This window comes from Pleurodeles waltl, chromosome 3_1, assembly GCF_031143425.1.
Source record: "Pleurodeles waltl isolate 20211129_DDA chromosome 3_1, aPleWal1.hap1.20221129, whole genome shotgun sequence".
In the NCBI taxonomy this organism is placed as follows: Eukaryota; Metazoa; Chordata; class Amphibia; order Caudata; family Salamandridae; genus Pleurodeles; species Pleurodeles waltl.
In genome coordinates, this window is record NC_090440.1 from 1,733,888,396 (window position 1) to 1,733,916,172 (window position 27,777).

General features: G+C 41.1%; 1 protein-coding gene across 13 annotated transcripts in view; it reads left to right on the plus strand.

Annotated features, from left to right (window-relative positions):
* IKZF2 (IKAROS family zinc finger 2) overlaps positions 1 to 27,777 on the plus strand; it is a 165,080-nt gene that overhangs the window by 72,512 nt on the left and 64,791 nt on the right. For 8 of the 13 annotated variants that reach the window (XM_069225640.1, XM_069225648.1, XM_069225642.1 and 5 more), the window contains one exon: positions 20,838 to 21,104. In XM_069225640.1, coding sequence (XP_069081741.1) covers positions 20,838 to 21,104 — 267 coding nt within the window. The remainder of the gene's footprint in view (positions 1 to 20,837; positions 21,105 to 27,777) is intronic. The other 5 variants (XM_069225645.1, XM_069225644.1, XM_069225650.1 and 2 more) reach the window with 1 other exon arrangement.

The following is a 27,777-nucleotide window of genomic DNA, read 5'->3' on the forward strand; positions in this document are numbered from 1 at the left end:
GCCGTGTTGAAGACTGCCAGTGGTGGTGGTCTTCCGCACCGCGTATTATGACTGCTGGCAGGCCACCGTCCTTTTTCGTACGGAAAGCCGCCAGTAGCCATACTGGCAGACGGCGGGAAAGTGGAGGTTGCTCAACCTCCACCGCCATGTCAACAGAACACCGCCCACTGAATCACGTCCCATGATTAGGTGTGGCGGTGTTCTGGTGAGGTTGTTCTGGTGGCGGAGCTGCCCCCATGGATCTCGTCCCCTCCCGGAGGATCAACGGACAAGGTAAGTTGATCGTCTGTTATGGAAGGGGGTGGGGAGGTGTTGTGTGGTGTGTGCGTGCATAGGGGTGTGCGTGTGAGAGTGTAGAGGGGGTGAGTGATTGAGTGTATGCGTGCGGGGGCGTGCTGTGTGTATGGGAAATGTGTGCGGGTCAGACGGTATGTATGTCTGTATGTGTGCAGGTATGTGTTGGGGTGTATGTGTGCGTATAGGGGTGTGTGTATATGTGCATGTTGGGGGTGTGTGCGTGTAGGGGTGTGTATATGTACATGTTGGGGGTGTGTGCGTGTAGGGGTGTGTATATTTGCATGTTGGGGGTGTGCGTGTAGGGGTGTTTATATGTGCATGTTCGGGGTTGGGGTGGGGAGGGGGGTTGTGCCACCTTTGGGGGTTGCAGGGGGGTGTGAGGGGAGGTTTCGTGGGGGGTAGCGGGGGGTGGGAGAGACCCCTATCAGTGCCAGGGAAGGGATTCCCTGCAACTGGTAGTGCCTACCGCCATGGATCTCATGGCGGTTCCCAACCACCCGAGATCCATGGCGGTATGCAGGGTCCTGATACCGTCGGCGGTCTAGTGATGACCGCCGGGCTGGAGACCGCAATCTCCAGCCCAGCGGTCTTCACCGCCATGGCGGTCGAAATGGTGACGTGACGGATGACCGCGGCGGTAACCGCTGCGGTCATCATTTTTTAAAAAATTCCGCTGGCCCGTTTGCGGTCTTACTGCCGCTTTACCACCGACCGCCAGGTCGTAATGACCCCTTCTGTGTTTATTTTTTGCAACCTATAGGTCATTACACTAAAGAAATTATTTCTCTACATGTTTTTAAACAATCTAAGCTACAGCATTAAAAAAAATATCTGTTTATTAAAATATTAAACACAGTTACAATCTGCATAAAAAACACTGTTAAAAATTGCATTGCTACCTCATGTCCTCCCTCCCGCCGCCTGTCTTCGAACATCCCAAATATGTTCCACGGACACCTTGTCCTCAGTCGATCCCCATATCTCGTCAACGCTGTTCATTGGTGCAGAAATTGCCTTTGTTGATATTCCATCTCAGCTACAGCAGTTTGTAACATACCTTAAATTAAACACATACTAATATTTGTTGCAACAAATTGCACTGCTCTTTGGTCTTTTTAGTATCTCACGACAGATTCTGCATTTATTCTTCATGTCTGCAACCATGTTATCTCTTTCATGTGGAAGAGGACAACACCAAGAATGTAACGACTTTTTGGGATGGGTGATAAGGTAACCAGGCATTGTAATAAATAAAATACCCTCTGTTACATATTGGAAGGATACTGCAAGTCACCTCGGAGTTCCAAGACCTTACAAAGGTATTTGCCCTTCAGTCTTGTTCTTCCGAATGTTCATTGAACTCCACAGTGACTTGCAATATTCTTGTAATATTCGGAGGGCGTTTTTTATCCCTGTTGTAAGATAGAAGACTACTTTTCCCTCTCTTACGTGTAATAAAGAACCTAGAATCGAATGCAAAACATCACACATCGACACATGTCTGAGTGACTTGTGAAATACCTGTGTAGTGCCACTTGAATTGTGCTTGGGCCATTCCTGAAGTGAATGTGTTAAGTAACACCAGGGCATGGATTCTGGCCCTTCCTCCTGTGGATCTAATTTTCATGGACGCTTGGTCTAGATGTGCTGGACAGTGCTCCATTGAAAGTTGGTGTTTGTTGTTAAGGTTTCTGCCCTTGAGATCTTGTTTAATCAACAATTAATTTATAATTACATTTTATAGCGAAACAAAACAATTGTACGCTCCACAAACCCACATATCGCTTGATTTTTAAATCACAGATATTATTATTAACCGACTCAATATACGTTTTTGATTGACTTTAGAAGGGTGCGAGTCCAAGATGACCTCAGCATGGTATGAACCTGTGCCCTGCATGTTAGAAACTGGTTCTAGCATTGAGTGCTCAGTGCAGTCAACAATTTTAGTTAACTTAATATCTTTAGATTTTTGATAGATGCTGCAGGCAATGACAAAAAGGTACATTTTGCTTCTAGGAAGGCAGTAAGGGCACTTGCAATGTTCTCTGTCATTGTCTTCATTACCCCTCTCTTTGCAATTGAGATTAAAGCTTGTCGGCTCTACAAAGTCATCTGTTGCCCCTCTCACTGAAAATCTCGTACGTAGAAGTTAATGGGAAGGGATACACTCACAGTAAAAAACAGGGATACGCTCACAGTAAATAACAGATTTACTATCCTTTGCAATTGTTTTTTTATGCCTCTGGTCCTGTACCAGTGAGTGTTTACTTTACAGATGCCTCAGAGCAATGTTTCCCACGTCTATTAATGGTTGCAATAGAGGTCCTAAAATTATTGCAGCGGGGGAATTAATTAGCTCCTGGAGACTGCGTGTATTAAAATTTCACTGGTAAAGCTTTTTTTTCCTTTCCTGCTTTGTTAAACTGACAAAGTTGATGAAGTTTAAATTTCTAGGCATAGTCGTCGAACTCATGGCAAAGAAAAACTTTATAACTTAGGCTCTTGTTACTAAGACAGCCCAGTGTATGTTCCAGAACTTTTTTCTAATTAATGTACTGCCCTTACGCCGATCATGTCTGGTGGACTTTGTTCGAGATTTTTCTTTTTTGTCCATACATAAACATGCATCCTCTACTCTCATTTTGTAAACTTCTATTTCTCGGACAACTTTGGACAACCACCCCTGTTTGTTGCTAAATGCATTGGCCTTCTTTCTTGTCTGTTTGGAGCAAAAGATTGTTTGTGATCTAGAAAAGAAGTGGGTGTCTAGTGGCTATTTTCACCTGTCTTTTGATATATCTCAAGATGGCTGCCCAAGACCACCAGGAAGTAACATGACTTTAACAGTGTTAATGTGCTTTCTATGAGTGCAAGGACCCTTTTGTTCCTACAACTGGGATCCTACTGCCTAGTTCTTGGACCGTGAGCATGAACCTTAGTAACAGAGTTGCTGGCAATGGCTTACCCCTCAGAGTGCCGGTTTGAGCTGGAAGGCATACCGACTGGTCATGGCTCCGGGTGCAGAAACTCCCGTTTCCATGCTGCACTCCGTTCCCGACACAAACAAGCTTCAAATTCCTTTGAGCAAAGTCCCATTGAATGTCATGCTTGTGAAAAGCGTTGGTGTGACAGCTACTAAATTCATACAGTGCATTCTATCCGGAGGGCAAGTACAGAAAAGAGTTGAGGGTGTGCTGAAAATAGAAGAGGGTGTGATTTCAAAGCCTGCTATTAGGCTTTTCAAATGCTTACTTCATTTGTAGCTATATTTGTCATACCATATATGGAGTACGGTAATGTTTAATACATAATATGCAAGTGAATTATTTAATATATGTATTGAATGAAAGTAAGAAACATGGCACGAAGAAATTAATGTAGGAAGAGAGAAAGGAAGGATTGCACAAAGGAAGATAATGCTAGTTTTCTATATTCCACAACCGAGTCGGAATTTTCCATGAGTGCCTTAAATACAGGACTTTATTACAGCATCCAGTGGTACTGGATGTTGTTAACCTAAAAAAGAAAAAGAACAAGAGCTGCCCTAGAGGGATTCTAAACAATGATTGACATGCGTGGCCACAAGGTGCGCTCAACCCTATGAGCTATAAAATGCTTGGCACAGAAACACTCACCAGGAGTCAGTTTCAAACCAATGGGTTTCAATAAAGTACATTCAATCTATATTTCATTTTTGATAATAAACTGTAATCACAAATTAACCTAAAGGACATTCTGTGTGGTCCACTGAAGCTTTTCAGTTGTGTGGAAGTTCGATCAACTCACCAAAAAATCCCAAACAATTGTTTATTAACAAACCTGTTGAGAGGTGCATACATTCAGAATTATTCTGTGAGATTAGTTGAGGAGATGATGCACCGCTAGACGCTATATTTCACCAGTATGTTACCTGCTCCAAAGTGTCTCTCATGAGCAGGCCTAAACCACCATCAGTTGTGCAATTTACAGTTTGCAATGAATCTGCTGAGCAGAAATTTCTTACCAGCACAAGTCTATTAATTCTCCTGTCTGATATCCTTGCATTGTTTTTGTACCAATCACTAACTATGCTGAAAACAGAACACAAATACTTCATAAAAGCATATTAATTTGTATTTTGAGAAATGAACGACGATTGAATATGTTTACTGCGATTTTTTGCAAAGACTACCGTGACAGTCCCAAGCTGCAGCTATCTAGCACTATTCCTGCCAGTACCTTCCTTATTTGCAGCCTCCTTGTGGCTTGGATCACGCACAACGCGGGGAGATAAGTAGTGAGATTGACTTCTTCTGTGGATCTTCTGTGGATACTTCTGCTAGTCACTGGCACCTCGTAGCAAATGTTCCTCGAAGGCAAGCATGTTTTGGGGATACTATTAGGCTCTTTATCAGAAGTAGTACGCAGTACACACCTTAAAACGAAAATTACCCGGTTTTGACTTATCTATTTAACAATCTAATAAATATTTCAGAAGACTAATTATGTCATTTCCCTTCATGGTTCCTTCCCATCGTCGTATTTATTTATAACTAAGCACAAATTTAGGGGGTCATTTTGACCTTGGCGGACGGCGGAGGCCGTCCGCCAAGGTACCGCCGCTGAATGACCGCACCGCGGTCAAAAGACCGCGGCGGCCATTCAGACATTTCCTCTGGGCCGGCGGGCGCTCTCCAAAAGAGCGCCCGCCGGCCCAGAGGAAATGCCCCTGCAACGTGAGCCGGCGTAGTTGCAGGGGTTCGACGGGTGCAGTTGCACCCGTCGCGTATTTCAGTGTCTGCTTAGCAGACACTGAAATACTTTGCGGGGCCCTCTTACGGGGGCCCCTGCAGTGCCCATGCCATGGGCATGGGCACTGCAGGGGACCCCAGGGGCCCCGCGGCACCCCCTACCGCCATCCTGTTCCTGGCGGGAGACCCCCCAGGAACAGGATGGCGGTAGGGGATGTCAGAATCCCCATGGCTGCGGAGCCATGGAGGATTCACAAGGGCAGTGGTAAACCGGCGGGAGACCGCCGGTTTACCCTTTCTGGCCGCGGCTGAACCGCCGCAGTCAGAATGCCCTCGGGAGCACCGCCAGCCTGTTGGCGGTGCTCCCGTGGTCGGTGACCCTGGCGGTCACCGGCCGCCAGGGTCAGAATGACCCCCTTAATGTCTTTTGTGCATATTGTATTTGAAATATGCATCCAACACATGCATTTTATATTTTAACTATTAAGATGTAATTGTAAATTGTAATGCACAATATCTAATAGGTAATGTTTTTATTAAGTTCATTGTCCTAATGGCTGATGAGTTGTCTATTTGTTTCTCTAACTGTTCACTTGTTCTTTCAATTGTATTGTCTTGCACTAATTATTGATATTCTTCTCACTTAAAACTCAATAAAGTCTTCAAACTGAAAAAGAGGGATAATCATATTAGTCAAATTAAGCAAAATTATAGAATTGAGGATACAAAACATATTTTATCTTCAAAATGTGGCCCTCTCATACCGGCGGTGCTGCCACAAGTGACTTTTTGCAAACAATGAATTTAAAAAATGGTGAATGCCTTCTGCAGCGATTCTGCAGCCTGACCAGCTTGCAGTTTGGGGTACATCTGACCACAATACCTTTGTGTGCAATAATCACACATGAGCATTTCTCGCGTGGTTAGCACTTTGTCCAATGTACCCACGGTTGAACAAAATGATTTTTTACCTTCTTGGCTATAAATAATTTTAAAAAAACACTTCCTGAAGACATAAGATGTTCTAAAATCAGTGTTGAAGTCTCTGGATTATCGGTCATTGCGTTTCAGTTATTTTAACAACTCACTGCGGAACCAAGCACCCACACTGAATCCCACAGCTTCTCTTTCACACAAGTAATTGCATCTTGCATCGTTGAGGGATATGCACAAATACAATCCTCTCAGCAAAGTTGTGTGAAGTTAGCAAACTGCACCCTGGTGAATCTGTCACCATTTCATAACAAGCTGCTTCGTTTTTCCCTCCATAAAGCTTTTCGTTTGAAACGTACCCAAACTGTAGTTTTTTAAGACTTTATCAACTTTGTGAAATTAGGAAAGCTGAGAACATTTAAAAAAACAACCGTTGTGACGTTTACAAAAGCAAACTTTGCAAATTGTACACTCCTGAAGTATTTGTCTGCGTACTATAGTTATAGTCCAGAAATAAGGAGACTTAATTTTACTTTATAGTTGCTGTGTGCATAATTGGGACTAGAGAACATTGATTTGCTCAACTCTTTTCCCATTGTTCGCTATTCAATTTTAAAAAGCAGAACAAATTAACCCTTGTTGTTAAATATAGTTGTTTCCGTGTGTATCCCAGTCATTGATTTTGCCTTCCTCACTTCTGCTGTCCAGAGTATTCACAATCATTTTCATCTTCAAATTGCTCCAAGCCTATCTAGCCTCATGCTGTGTCAATCTAAACCTAAAATATCTCGATGTTACATCTACATATTGTATGCTAGTGAAATAGCTTTGTGCTTTGAGAAACCAACCAAGGAAATCAAGGGCACGACTTTAAGTCCTAGCAGGGCCCACTAATCATCCCACCCCCCTGAAGCCAAGAAAATAAGAACTATTCAGTAGTGGTATAATAATCACTATTGCTCTAGTACATACAATTCATTTTGTGATGTGTTAAAAAAACTTCAAGTGGTCCAAAATGCCGTGGCCAGAACAATATTCAAGTTACCCAAATGCTCGCCAGCCAAAGATGCCTTGGCCTCCTTGCACTGGCTACCAGTGGAAAAAATAATACAATTCAAGACACTTTGCATATCTCACAGGGCAATTAATTACAGGGGACCGAATGTGATTAGGGCTCTTCTTACTTCCTACCCCCCAATAGGACTTTAATTTCCTCTAACGCTGGTTTTCTGAAGGTCTTTCACATTCAAAAGCTCAGAAGGAGAGGAAGGTCCTTCTCTTACCTATCCCCCAAACTGTGAAATTTAATGCCCATTGGCCTATGAACAGAACCCAACGAACCCAAATGCAGAAAGTTCCTCAAAACCTGGCTCTACACCATCTAATTCCTCCATACATTAATAGGCTAGAATAATGATTACTCTCACAGTGCTCCGAAGGGTAGCTATGCGCTTTACAGATTCACCTAAGATAAGGTAAGTGTTCTATATATAGTCATTATCATCAACATCATCATACCACACATCATTTCTAAAGCGAATAATAGCTCCTCTAAAGTTGATTCTTGCATAATTAGAAAGGATTCCATCACTTTTCATGGTAGAAGATAGATTATTCTCAGTTTATTTTCCTCATCATTTAATGTTTTTTTTTTTCTCAAATGACATCTCAAATACAAAAACCTTATGAAGGGCCAGCTGCCAGCCCACAGCTCTTAAGCGACTTCTCTTTCTGAGTAGCGACAATGACAACATCATCTACTGTCTGAAATATGATTGCTAGCCATTTGATTTAGCCTTTATCTAACCCAGGACCACTTTAAAGCTTTCAAGTAATTTTTTTTTGGTGGTCTTGACAGTCATCTGTGGTCAGTTCATTCTCTGAAGTTGGATATCATTGGACCCACAACAGCATTCATAACATCACACAACGCATCAAATAATATCATGCTTCAAAACACAAGTCTTTATACTTGCCCAGCTTCATTTCTGAAAAGAAAGCAGAGGCGCATCAAGGTTTCACAGCTACACTCAATACCTCGAGTTAAGTCATACACATAAAAAACTTGCAAGGCAATGCACAGCCCAAAAAGTCCAACTTGCAAGTAAACCCCTTGGATATATCATCAGCCAAATCCATAAACGTGTTGCACATCTAATTATCAGCAACAAAATATCAAATATAGTCACTCTGCTTACTACTTACTACAACTTCGGGTTATTTAGAGAAATAGTAGGACTTTGAAAGTTTCCCCTTAACCAAAATCACTGTACATGCATGTAGCAAAAGCTGACAGCCCTCATGTAACTAGTCAAAATAAAGCCAGTTTAAACTGACTACACATGTGGTCTTTACAGATTTCACTTACCAAGACCATTACTAAATAAACAACATCAACATTAATCAACACTAATCATATGAAAACATGTTTGTATCGTACAAAATATTGTATTAAAGCATAAATGATGTTAAGAGCAAAGAGAGAATGTGTAAATGATTGGGTAAAGGTATTTGATCATAATGTTCCGTTTGCACAGGTATCTATCTCTTTTATGAGTATTTAAGCACATCCATATTGCAAACTCTGTTTCCCAAAAACTAAACATTGACCTGGCCATGTTTTCATTTGTAGATTGCTTTAGAAGCTTGCAACTTAATTTTCGGTCTGTTCTACAGGCAGCTACAGTTTTATGTCATCAAGAGACGTATTATCCACCGTACCTCAACATATACTTATCAACCACTGACATGTAGAGATCTTCCTATTTCAGCTATTGGTTCTCAACATAGTTAAAGACATTTTAGCTCGGTCCATGGGTGATTGGCTTTCTCACCTCATAATATTAAGGTAACACCTCCTATCTTGAGTGCTTGCTGTAGTGCATCTCTTACTGGCTTAGCAGAACTCTCCTATATTTCACCTTCCTGTCCCCTACTATCTTTCTTCTCTGTTGCCACTACTTTTACTCTGCTTCTTCCTTTATGTGGACGTTCCTTTCCTCTTACTTCTTCCCTTCTTATCCGTCACTCTGCGGGCCCATCTTTTTATACCCCCAGCATTGACGTTTTATCACTGCCTGCCATCCACCACTCGATGGGACTGCTAAAACATTTGCCCAGGTAACAGCAGTACTTTTTAATGCTTGGACCATTCCAATATGGCAGTCAGGTTGTACATAAATACAGCGAGCAGCCATCTTGTATATTTTTATGCTAATGCCCAAATTTTATGATCTAACACTAAGGGGGTCATTATGACCCCGGTGGTAAAAACCGTCTACTGCCGTGGTGACGGCCACCAAAAGACCGTCACTGCAGCTACCAGCCATCCGCCGGATTATGACCACATCCGGATTTCTCCCAGAAGGTTGAGAATAATACGGCCTGGTGGTGTTTTGCTGGCGGACGCAGCTGCTGGCAGCAGCGCCCCGTTCCGTCTCCTGCCGGAGAACCCCCTGACTACAGGTAAGTCGGGTGCTATGACAGGAGAGAGGGTCGGGGTTTGTGTGTGTGTTTGGAGGTGTATGTGTATGTCTGTGCATGGGTGAATGCGGGTGTGGGTTGCGTTTTGTATGTGTGTGCAAATTTGGGGGTGTGAGTGCATGTATGTTGAGTTGTGTGAATGCGTGTGTGCGTGTATGTATGTAAGTGTGTGCGGATGTGTGTGTGAATGGATGTTTGCATGCATGGATGAATGTTGGAATGGGTATGTGAATGTGTGTGTGCGTGTGTGAAGGGAGGGGCGTGTATGAAGTGGAGGGTTTGGAGAGGAAGAGGGGTTGGGGGCAAAACCTTGGGATGGGGGGGAATTCCCTGTCACTGATAGTGCCTACCACCATGGTTTATAGGGCAGTAGGGATGCCACGAAAACCATGGTGGTAGGCGGGGTCATAATCCCGCAGGCGGGCAAGTGACGACCACCGGGCTGAAGATTGAAGTCTAAGCCCAGTGGTCATTACCGCCTTGGCAGTCGGTGTGGTACATTGGCGGTTTGGCTTCAGCCAAACCGACAATGTCATAATATGGAGGAGAGTACTGCCAGCCTGTTGGCAGTACTTTCCTCCATATTAACGCCAACCGCCGGGGTCATAACCCCCTAAATTGATTGGTTGATTGAGTGATAAAAGTCCAAGTGATTAAGTTCTGAAAAGTGTGTTGTTGAAAAAAAAATGAGGAAATGAACAGTTGTTTCATCTATAAATCTCAGGTGCGAACGCAGGTGTCCTGTTTAAGTCGCACATAAAGAGACCTTAACACGAGGAGAGGAGACAACTTTAAGGGTGCATGTCCTACTTGTAGAAAAGTTACACTCCATGCATGTTGCGAATGTAGAGGTAGAGCTGGTTTGATTGATGACCTGTACATCTAATACTTCCACTATGATGACGCATAGAGGCAAAGGTAATCTGGCAATTACAATATTATTGTCTGATTAATATTCATTTACATTGATCCTGCTTATTACAATCAAGGGAGCTGCCCAGCTCTATCTTGCCTCACAAACCTCTTTCCTTAGCTGCTGATTAAAGAATATCTGACATGCATAAGTCCACCCTTTGACCCATTGTTTTAAGCATTTTGAGGAAAGCAATTTCTTTAGTTGATCACAAACCCATTTCAGGGAGAAGGAATTGTGAAGGCTTCTCTGAAAAGCTTATTTGGATCTTTCATGATGCTGCTTTGATATATAGTCCTAATTTGCACCATACAAAGAATTACTTGGCTGCATTTATTAACCCTCTTTGTTGCCGTTGGAAGCAATATGACTAATAAGTCCCATGCCTCCCATGCGTATAGTGTGCAGATATATTTTCCATGGACTATATCCACGTTCCTTGTGTCAGAAGAAACTTGGTTGAAAAAACTGGAAAAGCCAACCTAACTAAAGTGACATCCCAACAGGCTATCATTCCATACCTCCATTAATGGTGAGGAAGCACTGAATTGGTTAACATGGAGTTTAGAAAGTGATTTATTCCTTAGAAGGCATATTCCATAAAAAGATTATTTAGAATGCAGAATGGACTTTCATGGTAATGAGATGTTTAAGAAGATGAAAATGCTAATTCTGTATACGTGCAGAGGATGCTGGTGATTACCAAGAAAGGAAGCCATGTTGGAGAGATAGGTTTGCAATTTATTAAGAACAGTAAGTTATGAAACCCAACTTCTATTTCCCAATTAAACAGAAATTCATGATGAATAACTTTGCTTAGAAAAGTCTAAAGCAATGCACTAAAATGTGTATGCTACAGAAATGGATAATAATGCTTTTGCAATTCCAATCTGTGAAAGCCCGTTCCTCTTCTTACACAAGTTCCTGCTCAATTGCAAGCAGGCTTTCATGTTGTTGTGGATACAATCCGCTCTCGGGTTAATCTTCTCGGAGTTTCAGGTAGGTTTTTGCTTGGTCATGACCTCAACCGTGTCATTGCATTTGAGGACAATGAAAGCAACAATGACACCGTCATATGTTCATAGTATGAGCAACGAAACAACTAATTTTCAAGACCACTCAGCTTCGTTTGTTAAGTATGCAGATTTCAACAAAATGTATTCAGTTCCCACAGTGCAAAAGATGCTTGACTTACAGCTTTTAATTGTCAGCATGTCTGATTCTTCAGCAAGGAACTATTAGGCATCCCCAACAGTATGGTCAACAGCGAGGGGTATGTTTGCCACTAGAAGCCTAAAACATTGTCCTGGCTGGGGGGCACATGTATTACTCTTCTGCGCTACACTTGTGATTTTTCTTTTTTTGCTAAATGTATCTTTTCCCAAGAACCAGAAAAAGGCACCTTTACTAAGAGCAAGTCCCAGCCCTGATTGGCGACTATGATTTCTAATCAGTGAATATCTAATGCCACAACTGTTATGGGAGCAGGGGTCTATTAGATATCGCATTGCTCCTTTTGTGATTTTACAGATAACTATGAGAACACCTATATTTAAGCACCGGTAAAAAAAAAGTAACATTCCAGAATTGTTCCCAATTGACAGTTTGGGGTTCCAATGATGAAACAGCAGTTTCCCAACACTTATTTATAAAAATTACAAAACGTGCTAGAAACATATGAAGGAAACTTAGCAGAATTAATTGGTTGCAGACTAGAATATTGAGTATGGAACACTTTGATTCCTTCATATCGTACCCAAATATTGAGGACCAAATTTCAAAAGGTAAGTCCATATAGGGAAGTATAAATTTGCTATTCTCAATTTCACATCTACCTACCTCAAAGATATCATCAAGTCACTTATATGATGGGTGTAGAAAATCCATACATTGGATACCATTTGATATTATTGTCAATTATATTTTGGCAAGTTTTGGATATTTATGGTACAACAATATTCTGTACTCAATATTCTGAACCCATACTTAATTCAATGCAAACCAGACCTACACACTGAATCCCCTGGCTTGCAATTTTTAGGTCTCAGCTACTAGACTGCTCACCCATGTTGCTTTCCCCTCCCACTTTTACATGGGTCCTTCTTTTTATATGCCAATCCAGGTTGGATTGGCAAATAAAAAGTAAGAACAAAATGGCTGCAATATTTGGTAGGCACGCAATAGTCTTTTATTCTTGTTTAGTCATGGTGCACAGCATCAGGAAAGTTATACAGCATCACCAAAATGTAGTGGCAATGCTAAATAGGTCCCAAAGGTGAGGCTTATTTGCCAAAGCTTGCTGTTGTCCTTGACTCGGGTGATGGATTTTTTGTAAACAAGTTGAAAGACTCTTGCTAGACATCCATAAATGAAAGGTTAATATTTTACATTAATGTTTGAAACCATGTTATTTTGACTTGATTTAACTGAAGCATCCTTAAATCATTAGTGCATCTATTCCCAGTTTTCATAAGGCAACATTGATGGGATGAGCATATTTAAGTAGGAATAATAAACTCAGATGGTCAGGAAATCCAACTTTTAGAGGTATTCTAGCAAATTAATTCATTCAGATGAGGGTTTTCTTGGTAGGAGCACACTTTCTGCTGACTGTATGCCTTCTGTTAACAATTGTGACACAGCTCTATAAACCATTGGAGTTTCATTTCATTATATATTAGGTCCTACTAAAAAGAACAATAGTAGGATCCATTGTGAATTTCCATTCACACATTTGCCTGCATTTACTTCACTACTGACCCCGAGTTGTATCTATCAGTTTGACTAAACAGCTTACTTTGTTTAGATTATGGATATTTTCTATATTCCTTGATGAACAGCAAAGACCCGGCTGGGCTATAAGACAAAGAACATGTCAACCACAAATGATTTATGGGATGATTAAGTCCTGCTGTCCTCCTCTCTCATTTTTAATTTACCATGAATTAAACTAATTATAAGTATAAATAGAATAGTGTACGGGTTATGAATAGGTAATTTCATCTGTTTCACCCAGTATAAAAAATCCTTAATCCTGACACTTTCACATGTGTTTTGTTGGTCTTTCTGATCACTGAAGATCACAACAAAAAATATCTCCAATAAAGAGCTCTGGATGGAGCCCTGTGGGTATTGAATACTCCACCCAGTGTGGCACACAAGCCGACGATAAAGCATGCCACCTTGGTGGGAGAGTGACTGTGCATTATACTAAGACGTATCAATGCCCCTAATGAGGTAACTCACCACAGGGATACTTGGAGCCCCATAAATTATGATTTTATTTTAGAACGTCACCCCTTGTTATTTATACATGATTTGGGAGGAAGTGTGAAGGAACAACTCAGTCCTCTCTTTCCCTTGCCTTGGACTGTATCATTTATTCATAAGATGAGTGTTTGCTTTGGGTGGTATTGTTTGTTCATAAGGGTGGTTTCAAGTTGGCATGTGTACTGCTGCGGACTGTTTGTCAGCTCATGCATTTGTAAAATTATATCTGACAGTCCAAACTATTTTAACTTGGGAGGCTGAAGAAGAGGGGGTATGCCAGGGAAACAGATCTTACTCTCCTCACTTTTTTATCATGTCTCAATTGCAGCTGTCCACTACTGCAGGAACCACTGATTACCAGTGATATGTCTCCCTGTCAGTGCCGGGGAGCAGCATGCTCAAAGTCTGGGAATGTGAGCAACAGACCTTCATTTCATTCCATTGTGGTTATGTAAATAAAGAAGGGCTGCCAATACACTGGGAGGTTTAGATCCCAGTATTGGTTGCCCCCTTCTCTTCTCTTCCCATGACTTTAACTGAAGTAAAAGTGTTACTGAACTGCTGAATTTTACTCTTGTAAATTAAGACAGCAGCAGACTGGGACTAGAACAAGTAAAATCAGGGAAGTGGCAATGAGTTCCAGTGCCCACTGTGAATCACCTGCACAAATGGGGCCAAGGTAACATCTATCTATCTATCTATCTATCTATCTATCTATCTATCTATCTATCTATCTATCTATCTATCTATCTATCTATCTATCTATCTATCTATCCATATATTCACTATAAAAATGAAAAAAAACAAAGGTTACAGGGACGTTATAGTTAGGTTCAAAATTTACACAGACAAAACCATAGAAATTCATCTGTTAGAGCTATTTCAAGTAACTATAACTCATACCCTAAGGTGACTTTAACCAGGGCTCTCGCTTTGCACAGTTTTCTAATCAATAACTTTACTGCAGAGGTTACAGTGATATTATCAATGATGTCAAAAAAGATGTCATGAGTGATGTAATATCTTGAGTAATTAGCAGTGCATTGCAAGGGCGTGAGGTACCTCACCTCTGCGCAGTAAGGAACCAACGCATCGCCTTGTTTTTCCAGCGCTTTACCTCCTCTGCGGCCCACATCGTCTTTGTTTTTTAATCATCCCAGGTACTGTGTGTTAAAAAGACACAACCATTGATTCCTCTGGATCAAGACTCATTTCAGCTTTTACAAGGTGATATCTTTACTTGTGTATGTTGGAGTTTTTTCCCATTTTGGTCTTGTTTTATTAAGATAAATATTGGCTATTTTTCTAAACTGGGATAGAGTCCTTTTGTAGTGTTTTCCCTGTCTGTGTGTGTGTGTATGTGTGTGTGTGTGTATGTCTGTGTGTGTGTGTGTGTGTATACAAATAATTTACACATTGCCTCTGAGATAAGCCTGACTGCTTGAGCCAAACTACCAAGGGGAATGAGCAGGGATTATGCTGTGTGACTCCCTTACCCTGACTAGAGCGAGGGTCCCTACTTGGACAGGGTTCAAACCAATGCCAACTAGAGACCCCATTTCTAACAGAAGGATTTTACCACAGGCTGTACATTTACTATGTGTAGTAAATACCCCACTCTATAACCTGGAATCAGGTCCATACACTGTACTGCATTTTACATTTACCAGGATGATGTCAGGCTGCGGTATCTACTTACTAGAACTATGCTGCACATACTGTCAAGTAGGCAACTTTAGTTAAATGCTCAGTGCTGGGACTTGGTGCGACCTGCTGTTTATGAGTAACAGTACTGACAAGACCAACCCAGCTTTTCTTCTTTCTTAAGTCAATACTGTAAGTACAATTAAAATAGATAAGAATAATTTCCGAAATTCGTAACTTGGGTAGCATTAAATATAGAAATATGAACACCTGTAATTTACAAACGTAGAAATGATAAAAACAGTTCTATTAAGCACTGTATAAAACACCGTAATGTGTTTCCTGGGCTGCACTCTACTGTCTTTGGACCGTTGGTTTGGGTGGACTCTAAATCTTTTCATGAGCAGGGTTTAGGCTGGCACCAGGCATGTGCATATTGCCTTCTGTAGCAGACTTCCCCACTCCCAGCTGGCAGGCCCCCTGTGGCTTGCAGTTCAGTGCTCACTCCCACAGGGAGACCTGCGCACAACAAACCCTGACAGCAGCTTCTAAAAGTGGCTTTGGTAGGGGCCATGTGAGCCTGGATTCATGATCGCTCATCAACAGAAAGGAATACTGCTGCCTAGATTGCTATGAATGCTGGGGATGCACTTTTCCCCTCTTATCCTAAACTTTACAAAGAATCTGAGGCACAACATGAAAAAAATGCTTTGGCATCATGGGTTAGAAAATATGATCAAGTAGAAAAAACAAAATTAAAACCCCATGTCCTCTGTGTCTGTGGCAGACATCTTTAATTCTAGAACAGCTGTCTTCCCTATAGCCATTAAGGCAGACCAGGACACTTAGGAGCATATTTGCAAGAAATTGGCGCATCAGTTATGAGGCTCTACTTTTCTTGTGTCCCCGTCCCGCCTAATGTCACCATGATATAGCCATAGTTACAATACGGCGCACCATGATGCACGTTAGCACAATAGCGTCAAGATTTTTGTTGCTATTGTGACGCATTGGTCAACTAGCGCCAAAAATGATGGCGCTAGTCCAGCAATGCATAGAGATGCCCATTGGAAACAATGGGAGTGTCAATTTAATGCCTGCCTTGCACAGTTGTTAAAAATGATGGCAAAAATGGCTCAGTGAAATCTCGGGAATTTTCGTTGCACCATTTTTCTGGGCCTCTTAACGGGGGGAATGCCTCCCTTGTATACATTATGCCTGAAGCAGGCATGATGTGGTACAAGGGGTTACAAAGTGGCACAATGCATACACATTATGCCTGAAGCAGGCATGATGTGGCACAAGGGGTTACAAAGTGGCGCAATGCTTGCATTGTGCCACTTTGTAATTTTGGCGTAGGGAAAATGCTTCCTTGACGCTGTCCTAGTGTAAAAAAATAAAGCTAGGGCAGTCCAAGGAAGTCCTAGGGGTTTGTAAATATGCCCCTTTGCCTTTTGGCGCAGTGCCTTAAGTTAAAAACCTGGACCAGATTTATGAAGGTTTTGTGTCACCATGCGTCCCCTTGTTTGACACATCCTAGAATGAGATTTACCCCCTTGCACATCCCTGCCGGGCTTGATAAAGCTGGAGTAAAGCAAGGCAGCAGAAGTTGCTGCCTTGTATTGCCCTGCTTATAGAGGGCATTACATGAGTGGAGTGTGGGTGTTCCCACACATAAGTCCATGTATTCTGAAGTATTCCCAGATTTACCAACACTGGTAGACTTGGGAATGCATCAGAATTGTACTCCTACTCACCAGGGGCGCAATGAGGAGAAATATCTTTATTTCCCCTAGTTGTTTTCTCTTTCTGAGTGTGCTGCGTCTGCAGCACACAAAAGAGAAAAGTGCCTGTAACGCAGCACTCTTAGTCCACGGCTCTTTGGTGCAAGGCTGCAGACTGTGCACCAGTGCAGACAGAGGAGAGGAATGTGCCATATCTTGATAGATATGGTGCATCCTTGTATGCTCCCTTTCATGAACACAGCACAGCAAGGTGTCTTGTTGCAATGGGTTGCGTGAAAAAATGTTAAATCTGGTCCCCGATGTTTGTCTTTCTAAAGGGAGAGAGGCTGTGAAAAGCAGCTTAAAACAGTTGACAACTGCAGAACAATGTAACAATGCCTTGGGATGTTAAGCGTTTAAGTCCGGACGCCATATCTGTAGAAGATTGGTAATATGTCTTTGAGAGTAATATTGCTGAAAAGGGATGCGTATTTAAATGAAAGTTAACAGGAAAGTCCCAATTTTATAATGAAAAGCCAGATCAGGAACTACAGGCTGTAGCAAAGACGTTTTAAGGCATGGGCAGTGTGGACAATCGCCCAGGGCCCCCACCATCCAAGGCTGGTGGGGGCTGTCTATTCCCCTTCTCTATTTAAACAGCTGCCCCTGTCTGCCTTCTGTTGCCATTGACTCTATCTCTCTACCCTCTGTCATCTTAACGATTTTAGAGTCCTAAGCAAGACATTTTTCAACTCTTTTTAATTAAAGTTTAAAATATGGTTTAGTATTGTTTAGCATGATGCAGAATTTAATTAGCAGAAAATGGGTAATATAATGTAAATTTGCTGCGAACAGGAGTTCCTGAAAAATGTTTTGCTCGTAGCCCACAAAAGCCGAGGGGTGCAAGTTCTCAGGGTGTCAAATGCACTAAAGTCGGGGTTTGCAAAGTCTTTTGACCCTTTTAACAGCTGCACAATTGCATAGTTTTCAAACAAATTTGGAATATTTCCTCACAAGTACTGTATCGATAAAGTGTTAGTTGAAGCTGAAGATCTTGGTTTCTTTTTCTCTTATTCTTGAAGTAGTTTAACAGGGATATAACTGTCCCAATTTTACCTTCGTAATACTTCACAAACTACAACCAGTAATTCTTGCGTTTGAGAACAATGCCACAACTTTGCACAACCGTAGTCAAACTTGAGATCAGAACCTAACCTCCAGCAGATTCGAAAAGGCTGAAACTTTACTTATCAGCCTTGAATTTGTTTGATTTTACAGCAAATATTCATTTATATTAACAAAAAGTTTTCATATATTTCGAATGGTATTCTGAAGAAAGACGTAAAATATTCCAGTGCATTACAGTACTTGGGAGCACAATTGTTCTATAGCAACAAAAAAGTTATATGCCTCTAAGAAAATCTGTGTGTCCTTCCATCAGGAAATGTGTAAAGGACAGGATGGACTGAGGATTCCTCAGCTCATCCTTCACTTAAAGCATCTCTTTAACCCAATTCGAAACTCCCTTCTGGGCTGCATTGCCACTCTATCCATGTGGATTGCATCAATGGAAGGGAGCGTCCAGAGCCCAGTTGTAAGCTGCACTAATTGTATTGGCAGTCAAGCAAACTTGGATACACTTGCAGTGAGGCCTGAAGCCCATCTGATGTTGTGTCTCCTAGTCCATGTCAGCAGCAGTGAGCCTGCAAGGGGACAGTAAGAGTGTCACAAGAGAGATTTAGACATGCAGACCATAAAGGCAATAGCAGTGACTGTAGACTCTGGTTATGTGTAAGCCTCAGGAGAGACAGAGGCATACATGTATAGAAAAAATGGCTTTAGGTTTATGACAGGACTTTTAAACCTCATACCATCTGCAGTACAAGTAGACCTTTCTGAAGCCCTTTTGAACTGTGTGCAAAACTCAATACGTAGTTAAAATATATTAATATTTTTGGTGGTAGAGGTAATGAACACACCTTAATGGAGGTATCTGCAGTATCTCTTCTCCACTCTAGTATAGCTAACCATGCCAAGCATTTAAGCATATGTGTTACAATACTGAGCAGTACTTCCATGTAATCAGTGTAATGCCCACAAATTAATTAGAGTCAATTAGAGATCAGTTAAAAGGTACAGCATGTCAAACCTAAGTCCTCTTTTTTGCCATCTCTCAAACAAATAACAGCTACAACATTATTCCACAATTGCATCTTAGGAATCATACACTTTATGTATTCAAACTATATTCATACTTTTTTTGGCCCACACTAGTCCAGTTAAAATTATGATAACAGTTCAAACGAAAGGTCTTGAGCCAGGACATGGTAAGTGTAAGACTTAGACATAAGCTACATTTCTACTGTCAGTTTATTACATCTATCAGCCCCTTGCACAGTGATCCATTTTCTACGTTATCTCAACACCATAGCATACAGTGGGCAATATGAAAAGAGACTGAGGCCCTCATTATGACTTTGGCAGGCGGCAGAAGACGCCTGCCGGATTCTTTCTCGGATGACCTCATATGCCCACCCCTCCGTTGTACCTATTATGAGTTTCCTGCTGGGCTGGTGGACAGAAACAACGTTTCCTCCCACTGGCCCAGCGGGAAACACACCACAACATTGACACCGGCTTGTAATAGAGCCGGCGGCAATGTTGAGGTGCTTTGGTGCAACAGCACCTGTTGCTCTTTTCACTGCCTGTAATTAGGTCAGTGAAAAGCGTGACTGAGCTGTCAACGGGGGCCCCTACACTGCCCATGCCAATTGCATTTGCAGTGCAGGGGCCCCCACTGGACCCCTGTACCTCCTTTCCGCCAGCTTTTGCATGGCGGTTGGACAAAGGCTGGCGGAAACCCTGCTCGTAATCCAGAGGGCAGCACTGCTTGCAGTGGTGCTGGCGGTCAGACCCTGGCGGCTCCACCACAGTCATAATATGGCAGTCGGATCGCCCCTGTCAGTGCATGGACCGCCAGACTCATAATGAGGCCCTGACTGTTTAACAAACAAGCTACACCTGGACAAATCCTTGTAAAGTTATAGCATGTGACATTCACTATACTTATTCAATTAACAAATCCCATTCTTTGCCCTCACTTCAGTACTTTAAGGAGATAAGAAATGAGGAAGGGTTTGGGTAGGTGTGGTGGTGATGTGTGAATAATCGCACAGAATGTCTGCTTTCTTGTACACATAGTATGGACCTGGAGTGTAGTGACAAATTATGGCTTAGCCTATCATGAGGAACATGCTTAAAATTAATTGAATAACCACTGTAAGAGTTTTGTAATAGTGCTGCCCATGCCACAACTTCCGGTTACTGGAATTGCTGCATGTGCGTGACTTTACAACCCAGAGCATGGTTGATGCAATGCAATTGCAGATAAATCGTTTTGTTTAACAGGACACTCCCCATGCCCGAGGCCACATTAGTGTTGCAGGCATTTTGGTGCATGCGAAACAGTACTTTTTAAATGCACGTCTTATGGGGATGACGGGTGTGTGCCTATGTGTACACCTGTAAAAAGTCCTCCCATAGCACTATTTTTCACCGTCAGCACTCTGTTTACATCAGGATTACATGTGAATCATGTAAAAAGGTTTGAGCTAATAAATGTATGGACAAACTCACCCGCACTTCACATAGGAACCCAAGACATACACCCGGTTATATGGTGCCTTTGTGGTGTGCTTTAATAATTCTTTCTGACCTGAATAATATGTGCTCGTTGTCTTAGAATCCTTACACTGTGACTATGAATCTACCATTTTGATGTGGATAATTGCATCAAAACAAGTAACAGTAAAGTTATGTGCATTTTTTCTTCCTACATAGCAAATTCTGTGAAACTGGAAATCCAAAGTGATGAGGAGCTGGACAGAAAGCCTCTGAGCCATGAAGGTGGGATCCAGAACCATGATGAGGGCAGCAGCCCTGAAGAGCACCACTTGGAAAGCAACGGCTTGGCCGAAGGCAGAGACAGCCAGGAGCTGTCTTTGGAGGGAGGAATCCGGCTTCCGAATGGTAAACTGAAATGTGACGTCTGTGGCATGGTTTGCATTGGCCCCAATGTGCTTATGGTTCATAAACGGAGCCACACTGGTAAGCAGCCGCAAACAGAACCCCTGACTGCTTTTAGAATCTGGTGTTAATATTACCTGATACTATTCTCTTGTCATCTACGTTTCTTATAGTGTTGGCAATGTAGCATAGGCAGTGAATCAGACAAGCTATTCAAGATAAAAATGAAGCAACCACTAGGTTGATGCCAAGTTAAGAAAGTCATAGAAATAAACTGGAGGCAGATGATATATGTATATATTTGTAAAAAAAAAAAACATGAGTGAGTATACAAGAGTAGCATTTGTTTAGTATGTCAGGATAATGCCTGAACATTGAAGCCAGTGGTCTTGAACATTGAGGTAGGGATAATCTATGAGAGAATGGTTAATGAGTGGGAAACATCTCACTCTCGAGTAATTGGGAATATTATCAGATCCAGTTTCATCAACAGAAATATCTCTCACCAGACAATCCCATAGGTTTAACTAACTATGAAAAGCCAGGAAGGAGATATATAACTACCAAGCATCTCACAAGAGTATGCCTGATTAGAGTTATTGTTCACTACATAAGTTAATACAGGTTGTCTGAACCATAATAATCAGTGAAAGATATGCGGCTCCAAAATCGCCACTGAAATGTATCTGCCCCCAGAAGATCAATGGGAGGGACCCCAACTGGTTAAGGATATTTAAATCAGAATAATCCCTGGGTGAACAGCAGGTAAAACCACAATCCTGAAAGGTCACTGGAGTTTATCTGTCTGGATAAAGATATGGAGTAGTTCTGATGACGGGTAATATTTAAGAGCTATCTAACTCATAATTATCATTGAAGGATATCTTACTCAGCATGTGATGAATCATTTTACAAGGACCATTGGAAGATGTTGGATCCTTGGATAATCATCGGAGGTTTCCCTAATATGTAAAATTATGTTTAACATTGGGGTACTCATTATCTACAGACACTATCATACTGCAGTCAGTGATCAATTTACAGCTCTGACCATGCCACAAATAGAATGGAAAGACCAGTAAGCAACTCTCTGGAAACAAGCAAATTCAATAAAATCTCAAATTAATTTGCCAAACAAAACTACAACTTTCATCCCTGATATTACTGTGAGTCTTTCCATGTGTGAAACACAGCAAAGACTTTGGACCTGCTTTAGAGTTTGGCGGATAGGTATTACATCACAAATGTGGTGGTTAACTCTTCTGCCACATTGCAAGTGTATTATTTCAAATCCCTAGAATTCTTTTCTTGTACATCGAGGAAAAAAGTTTTTTTTTTTAGGATTATAGCAGATGCTAAGAGTAAATGTACTTTTCAGTGCTACTTTTGCAAACTCTGGTGATACCAGGAAAATACATGGAATTTATCTCTCACTTTTTGTCAAAGAAGCCATGTTTTAGATAATGTTAGGAGGTTGCACAAAAAGATGCACACAGCTATTCAGAAGTTTTCTACCACCACTTTTTATCCGTTTTATTGGTAGCATGTTAATATGTTACATAGGTGATGACACTGTTAAGTCTATCACTGCTATGTACTTTCTACACCTTTATTGTCTGAGATAAAAACCTCAGTGATGTCAGCTTTGTCATTCCCTGACTGTTCCGTTCCACCAAATCTCTTGTATGGAGGATCAAGTTTGATAACTGGTGTGGCAACTCAAAAGCTACACACCTACTAAGAAATAGAGGCTTCATCCTGCCTCTTGGATGCAATCAATTCTACTATAGAGCAGAAGCCATGAGTAAAACTGCTGTAAGAAAGCATTAATGCATTATCAAGCCTGAGGCACTAAAAGAACACAATCTGCAGCACAGCACCTGGAATTCACAGGTCCCACCCCTGGCCTAAACTGAAAAACACTACTGACTGAAGGACTATGCTCTGATCAAAAAAGCTGACACATATGTTTACACTACTGTGGCACTGGTCTCCATAGAGCCCAATTTCAAACTGATTCTCTCCAATACAAACAGTGAAAGCCTCAGCCAGCCTCTATCCAACAAGTCACAGCAGATATGAATGTTGAGCTTGATCCCGATCCTTTGCACCTAGCAGCTCTACCCTCAATGTGTCATCCAGCTGAAAGTGATTTCCTTCCTCCTAGATACTGAAAATAAACTAAACCGGCATAAACGTCTTCATATTATACATTCAAACACCTTGTGATGCCAATGCAGGCACACATGTAACTGATACTGTAGATCTTCACGTTCAAAAACAAATGACGCTAAATTGTGAAGCCAGAGAAATATTCTTTAATATAACTTTGAACAGTAAAGCTAACACGTCTATACCACTTCAACACCTAATCATTTGCCTCACCTGGATGGCTTCCACAGTTAAAAAATATGACACTCTAACTTATCCTTCCATGACTTTCTTCTTGAAATGTCCAAATTTTCACAAATTCAAACATGAAGAAAGCACAACTTTGTTTGATAAAATAATGGGTCACCAGATGTGATTGGACAATCTGATTATATTACATGACACCGATGTCACAGGATTCAGGGGCATATTTAAGAAAAAGGGAGCTGGACACAGTGCAGCACCACTTTTCTTGCGCCCCCATGGCAGTAGTTAGGGGACTAGCGTCAGCATTTTTTATGCTAGTCCGGCGCTTTGAAGGATTAGCATAAAAAAGTCTGACGCTAATCCTGCAAAGCACCCAGAGGCACATTGTAACCAATGGAAGCCTTCTTTTAATGCCTGCTCTGAGTAGGCATTAGAAGTGCCAAAAAAGGCACAAGGAAATCCCCTAGATTTCCTTGCGCCATTTTTTTGCCCCACCTAACGGGGGGACGCCCCCTTTGCATACATTATGCCTGGTGCAGGTATAGTGTAGCACCAAAGGTTACAAAGTGGAGAAATGCATGCATTGCGCCACTTTCTAAATATGTCACAGTGTTTTTGGCCTCCTGACGCCACATTAACATTAAAAAACATGGTAATATGGCATTGGAATGGTGCTAGGGACTCTTAAATATGCCCCTCAGTAAGTAGGAGCACACAGTTGTTAGGTGGTGATTGACATTCTCATGTATGAGAGGCTTTAACCCTACCACAAATGCAGCCCCATCCTTTTAGTCACTAAATTATGTTTCAGAACTTACACTAAATTAAAAAATTAACTTATTTATTACTAATTCATTTTTTTTAAAAGCACCTGCAACAAGCAGGGGTTTCTAGTAGGCCACGGTGCCAGGCATTAGACATGATTTCAGCATCTGCTGCTTGTTTTAGAACTTGACCTGAAAATCTTATTGACTAAGGTTTAAGATAGATATTGGGTCCGAAAACAACAGGAAAGCCCCCTTCCACCCAATGCATTAAGTAATCCAAATTTTGCCTAAGGAGAGTCCCACTAAGCAAACAACTGGGAATTGAACAAAGGCCATATAGGAGCCTATATTTCTGTTCATTGGCAACTGAAGGAAAACAAAACTATAGTTGCCTGCCTTTTGCATGCTGGAAGTGCAGCTCAACATCTATAGAAGTACTCTTTATGACACGGGTGCTAATCAACATAGGAGATAATGTAGTTTACTATTGGTGCCACAGGGCCTAAGATAATATTTAATTCCACTTGAATAACCAAGTTGCTGCTGCTTAGTTGTAAATTATGTGGTACCTATTACCAAAGATATTGGTGCTATATACACTACAAAACAAATATCTTTGGGCTTGCTGATTTTGGTTATTGTAGGTAATGCTTTATTTGTAAATTTTTCAAGCACTGATTTCTCTGTCATATTAATTAGCCAGTGTCATTAGTTATATGCATTAGGCCTCCTCAGAGGTTTCTTAAATACACTTCTTAGGTCTCACCCAATTTAGAGCTTACTATTCACCTCTGTCATCCATCTTAAATCACTGCTTCTCCCACCACAATTATTTCCAGGCTTGCATATTTGAGGCAGAAAGACAAAAAGGCCAAAGACTCCATATTTCACTGCCTCATTTACTGGATGCCAGAATAAGTAACCCTCATGCATGACTTGGCCTGAACTGATCACAATTTTGATCAATAGCCGTGCGTTAACTTTTATTAGGATAAAGTTTCTTACAAATAGGAAATGTTAAAATTCTAAAGAGCAAACCTGGCTCCATCTTGAGTAAGGCTGCTGGGAATTTTGATCCCAAAGTCTCTTTAATTATTAAACAGTTGAATTAATGGATTTGTCAGACCCTTTTCCAGCAGAAATGGAACACAGATCAATTAGGGAATTATGGCAATCATCCCAGTCCCGATCTCAGAAGGTCAGCTATTCCATTAGTCTAAAATTTTATCAGATAGGCATTGTCAGTGCTGGGAAAGCAGCATTTAATGTGAGTCCAACTTTGCTTGTTACCATTTATAAACATTTGCACTTCACTTCAAAGGTTGATCTTGCCGTCAGAGGAGACTGAAAACAGGTGCTTCCAAAGCTTGCTTCTTGTACAGTAAGAAAGGACAGGGGCAAAGTCGAAAGTCACAATCAGAAATCTTGCTCCTCTCACATACTGCCCTGCTGTAGGTTTACCTGACATCACATTGCACCTCCCACCCGAAAGACATCCTTTGTACAGTAGCACATCTCATTAAAAGTTTTATAAGTTTGATTGAATCACCCAAGCCTCAATGGAAGTTCTTTGGCCCACATTTTTTTGAAGGTCAGCCGCATTACATGAAAGGCAAATCGGAATGGCAGATTTCCTCAGCTGGCCAAGAATTTAACTGCCTTAGGCGAATAGAGCCAGAACATCAGTGAACTGAAAATAAAAACATGAAAAAAAGAGAAAATTGGCCTTCCCATGCTACAATCCAAGGATCTGGAACAATATCCATACAAACATCAAAACTGCTCCAACTCCTCTGCTATTCAGAAAGGAGCTTAAGACACATCTTCCTGCGCTTCCTGCCATGCTAGCACTCCACAATCACCAAACTGGTGTTTGGTCTTATTATCCCACCTACCACTACAAAGCAAGACTGCTCTCACTAGTGTGATAATTGAACCGGTTGCTGTCCTTACTACAGTGACTGTACAGGATTCCAGTTCTAATGCAGAGCAGAATAAAACAAGCAAAAATAATGTAATATAAAAATGATTAGTTTAGTCTTCTGTTCACAAAAATAGCCCCAGTAAAACATAAAATAGAGCCCTACATGAACATTAAGATAACAAGTAGTTAAATTATATTTATTCAAAAATGAAAGAGAGGAAATTACGTGCATTGTTTTGAGCCAAATAGTGCTGTAACCAATCATAGCTAAAAATTCGATCTGTTGATATGATTTCACGTTAATTCCTCACCTCCCAAAATACATTGTAAGTAGGTAAAATTTGTGCCATCCAAGCATAACATATTATCAGGTAAGGTAAGGAAACATGCATATTATAAGGGAAGGATAGGTAAGGTGATGAGATGAGATTAAATTAGATTAGATTGGATTAGATTAGATTAGATTAGGTAGAAGGACAACATAACTTGGCAAGAGACAGATTATTTCCCTGTTTCCAGTTCTGGGGAGGCACCTCCACTTGACATCTGTGGCTAGTAAGTAATTCACCTAGACACCACCATTTGTAAATATTTGTAGGAACAATCTGTGTCATTCTGCAAAATTTTCTGAAATTCTATTCAGAAACGTGCAATAAATAATGTATGCTTGGTTCTTAAGCACCTCATCTTCTAGAGACATGATGCTTCTATACAGCATTTTAGTTAATTTCACTTTGAGGATCTAGAAGTTATTACATTTTTCCCAAACTTTCGTAGAGCTTCTGACAATTACTTTTGTGCATTTATTTAAATGCCTATCAAGAAAGTTAAGAGATATCAGAAGATCTCCACACTTTCTATTCCATTGTTAAGGAATGCAAAATTCAGCCAACTCGGATTCCAGAAGTCTGGCAAAGGACAACAGTCGACCAGTAGACCCATGGATCTGACTAATAGTTAGAATGCAGACTTTCATGAAACATGTTCTGAAAGGGACACCGAAGAAACATTTAATTCACACTAAAGCATGAGTAGTCACGTTTACACTGCTTAATTGATAGTGTATCTGATTGGTTAATTTATTTATTTAGAGATTGTACAAGTTGCTACCTGATGCTATTTGTTTTCAACAGAATGCTGTGTATGGTACAGCAGACACATGTGAAATGAAGAGGGGAAGTTAGATTGCAATGGAATATCTTGGAACCCATGTTCATTTTTTTCAGTTACTGCCCACATCAGAGTAAGAAGTGTTTTTTTTCCAGAGAATCAAGAGGCCCCAGAGGATCTTGATGCAGAGAACCTCGAATTTGATCTTTCCATAGGCAGGGTTCCAATGGAGTGCTATCTAGACTGGTGAGGTTATGTTTGCAAAGGTTTTAAGCAAATTCTGGCTACCTGATTTTGTTGCCTTTGTAGCCCAGCAATAAGATTTTACAGGGAGGCCAGTGAAGATGTTTCTAAGTAATTTAGTTGTGCCAATGTGACAGCCCTTTTATTTAACGTACTTTGTAGCATTGCTGATGAGGATGATGAGACTTCCATTCAGAAAATAGGTTTGTTTTAGTGATTTTAGTTTTGGATCGGGAACAAGGAAATCTCAATTCTATAACTGACTTTAACACTAAAATAAAATGACAAATCACTTCATGTCTGTTGCTGCATTTTCCTAATCTACTAGACATTCGAAGCACTTAAAACTAAA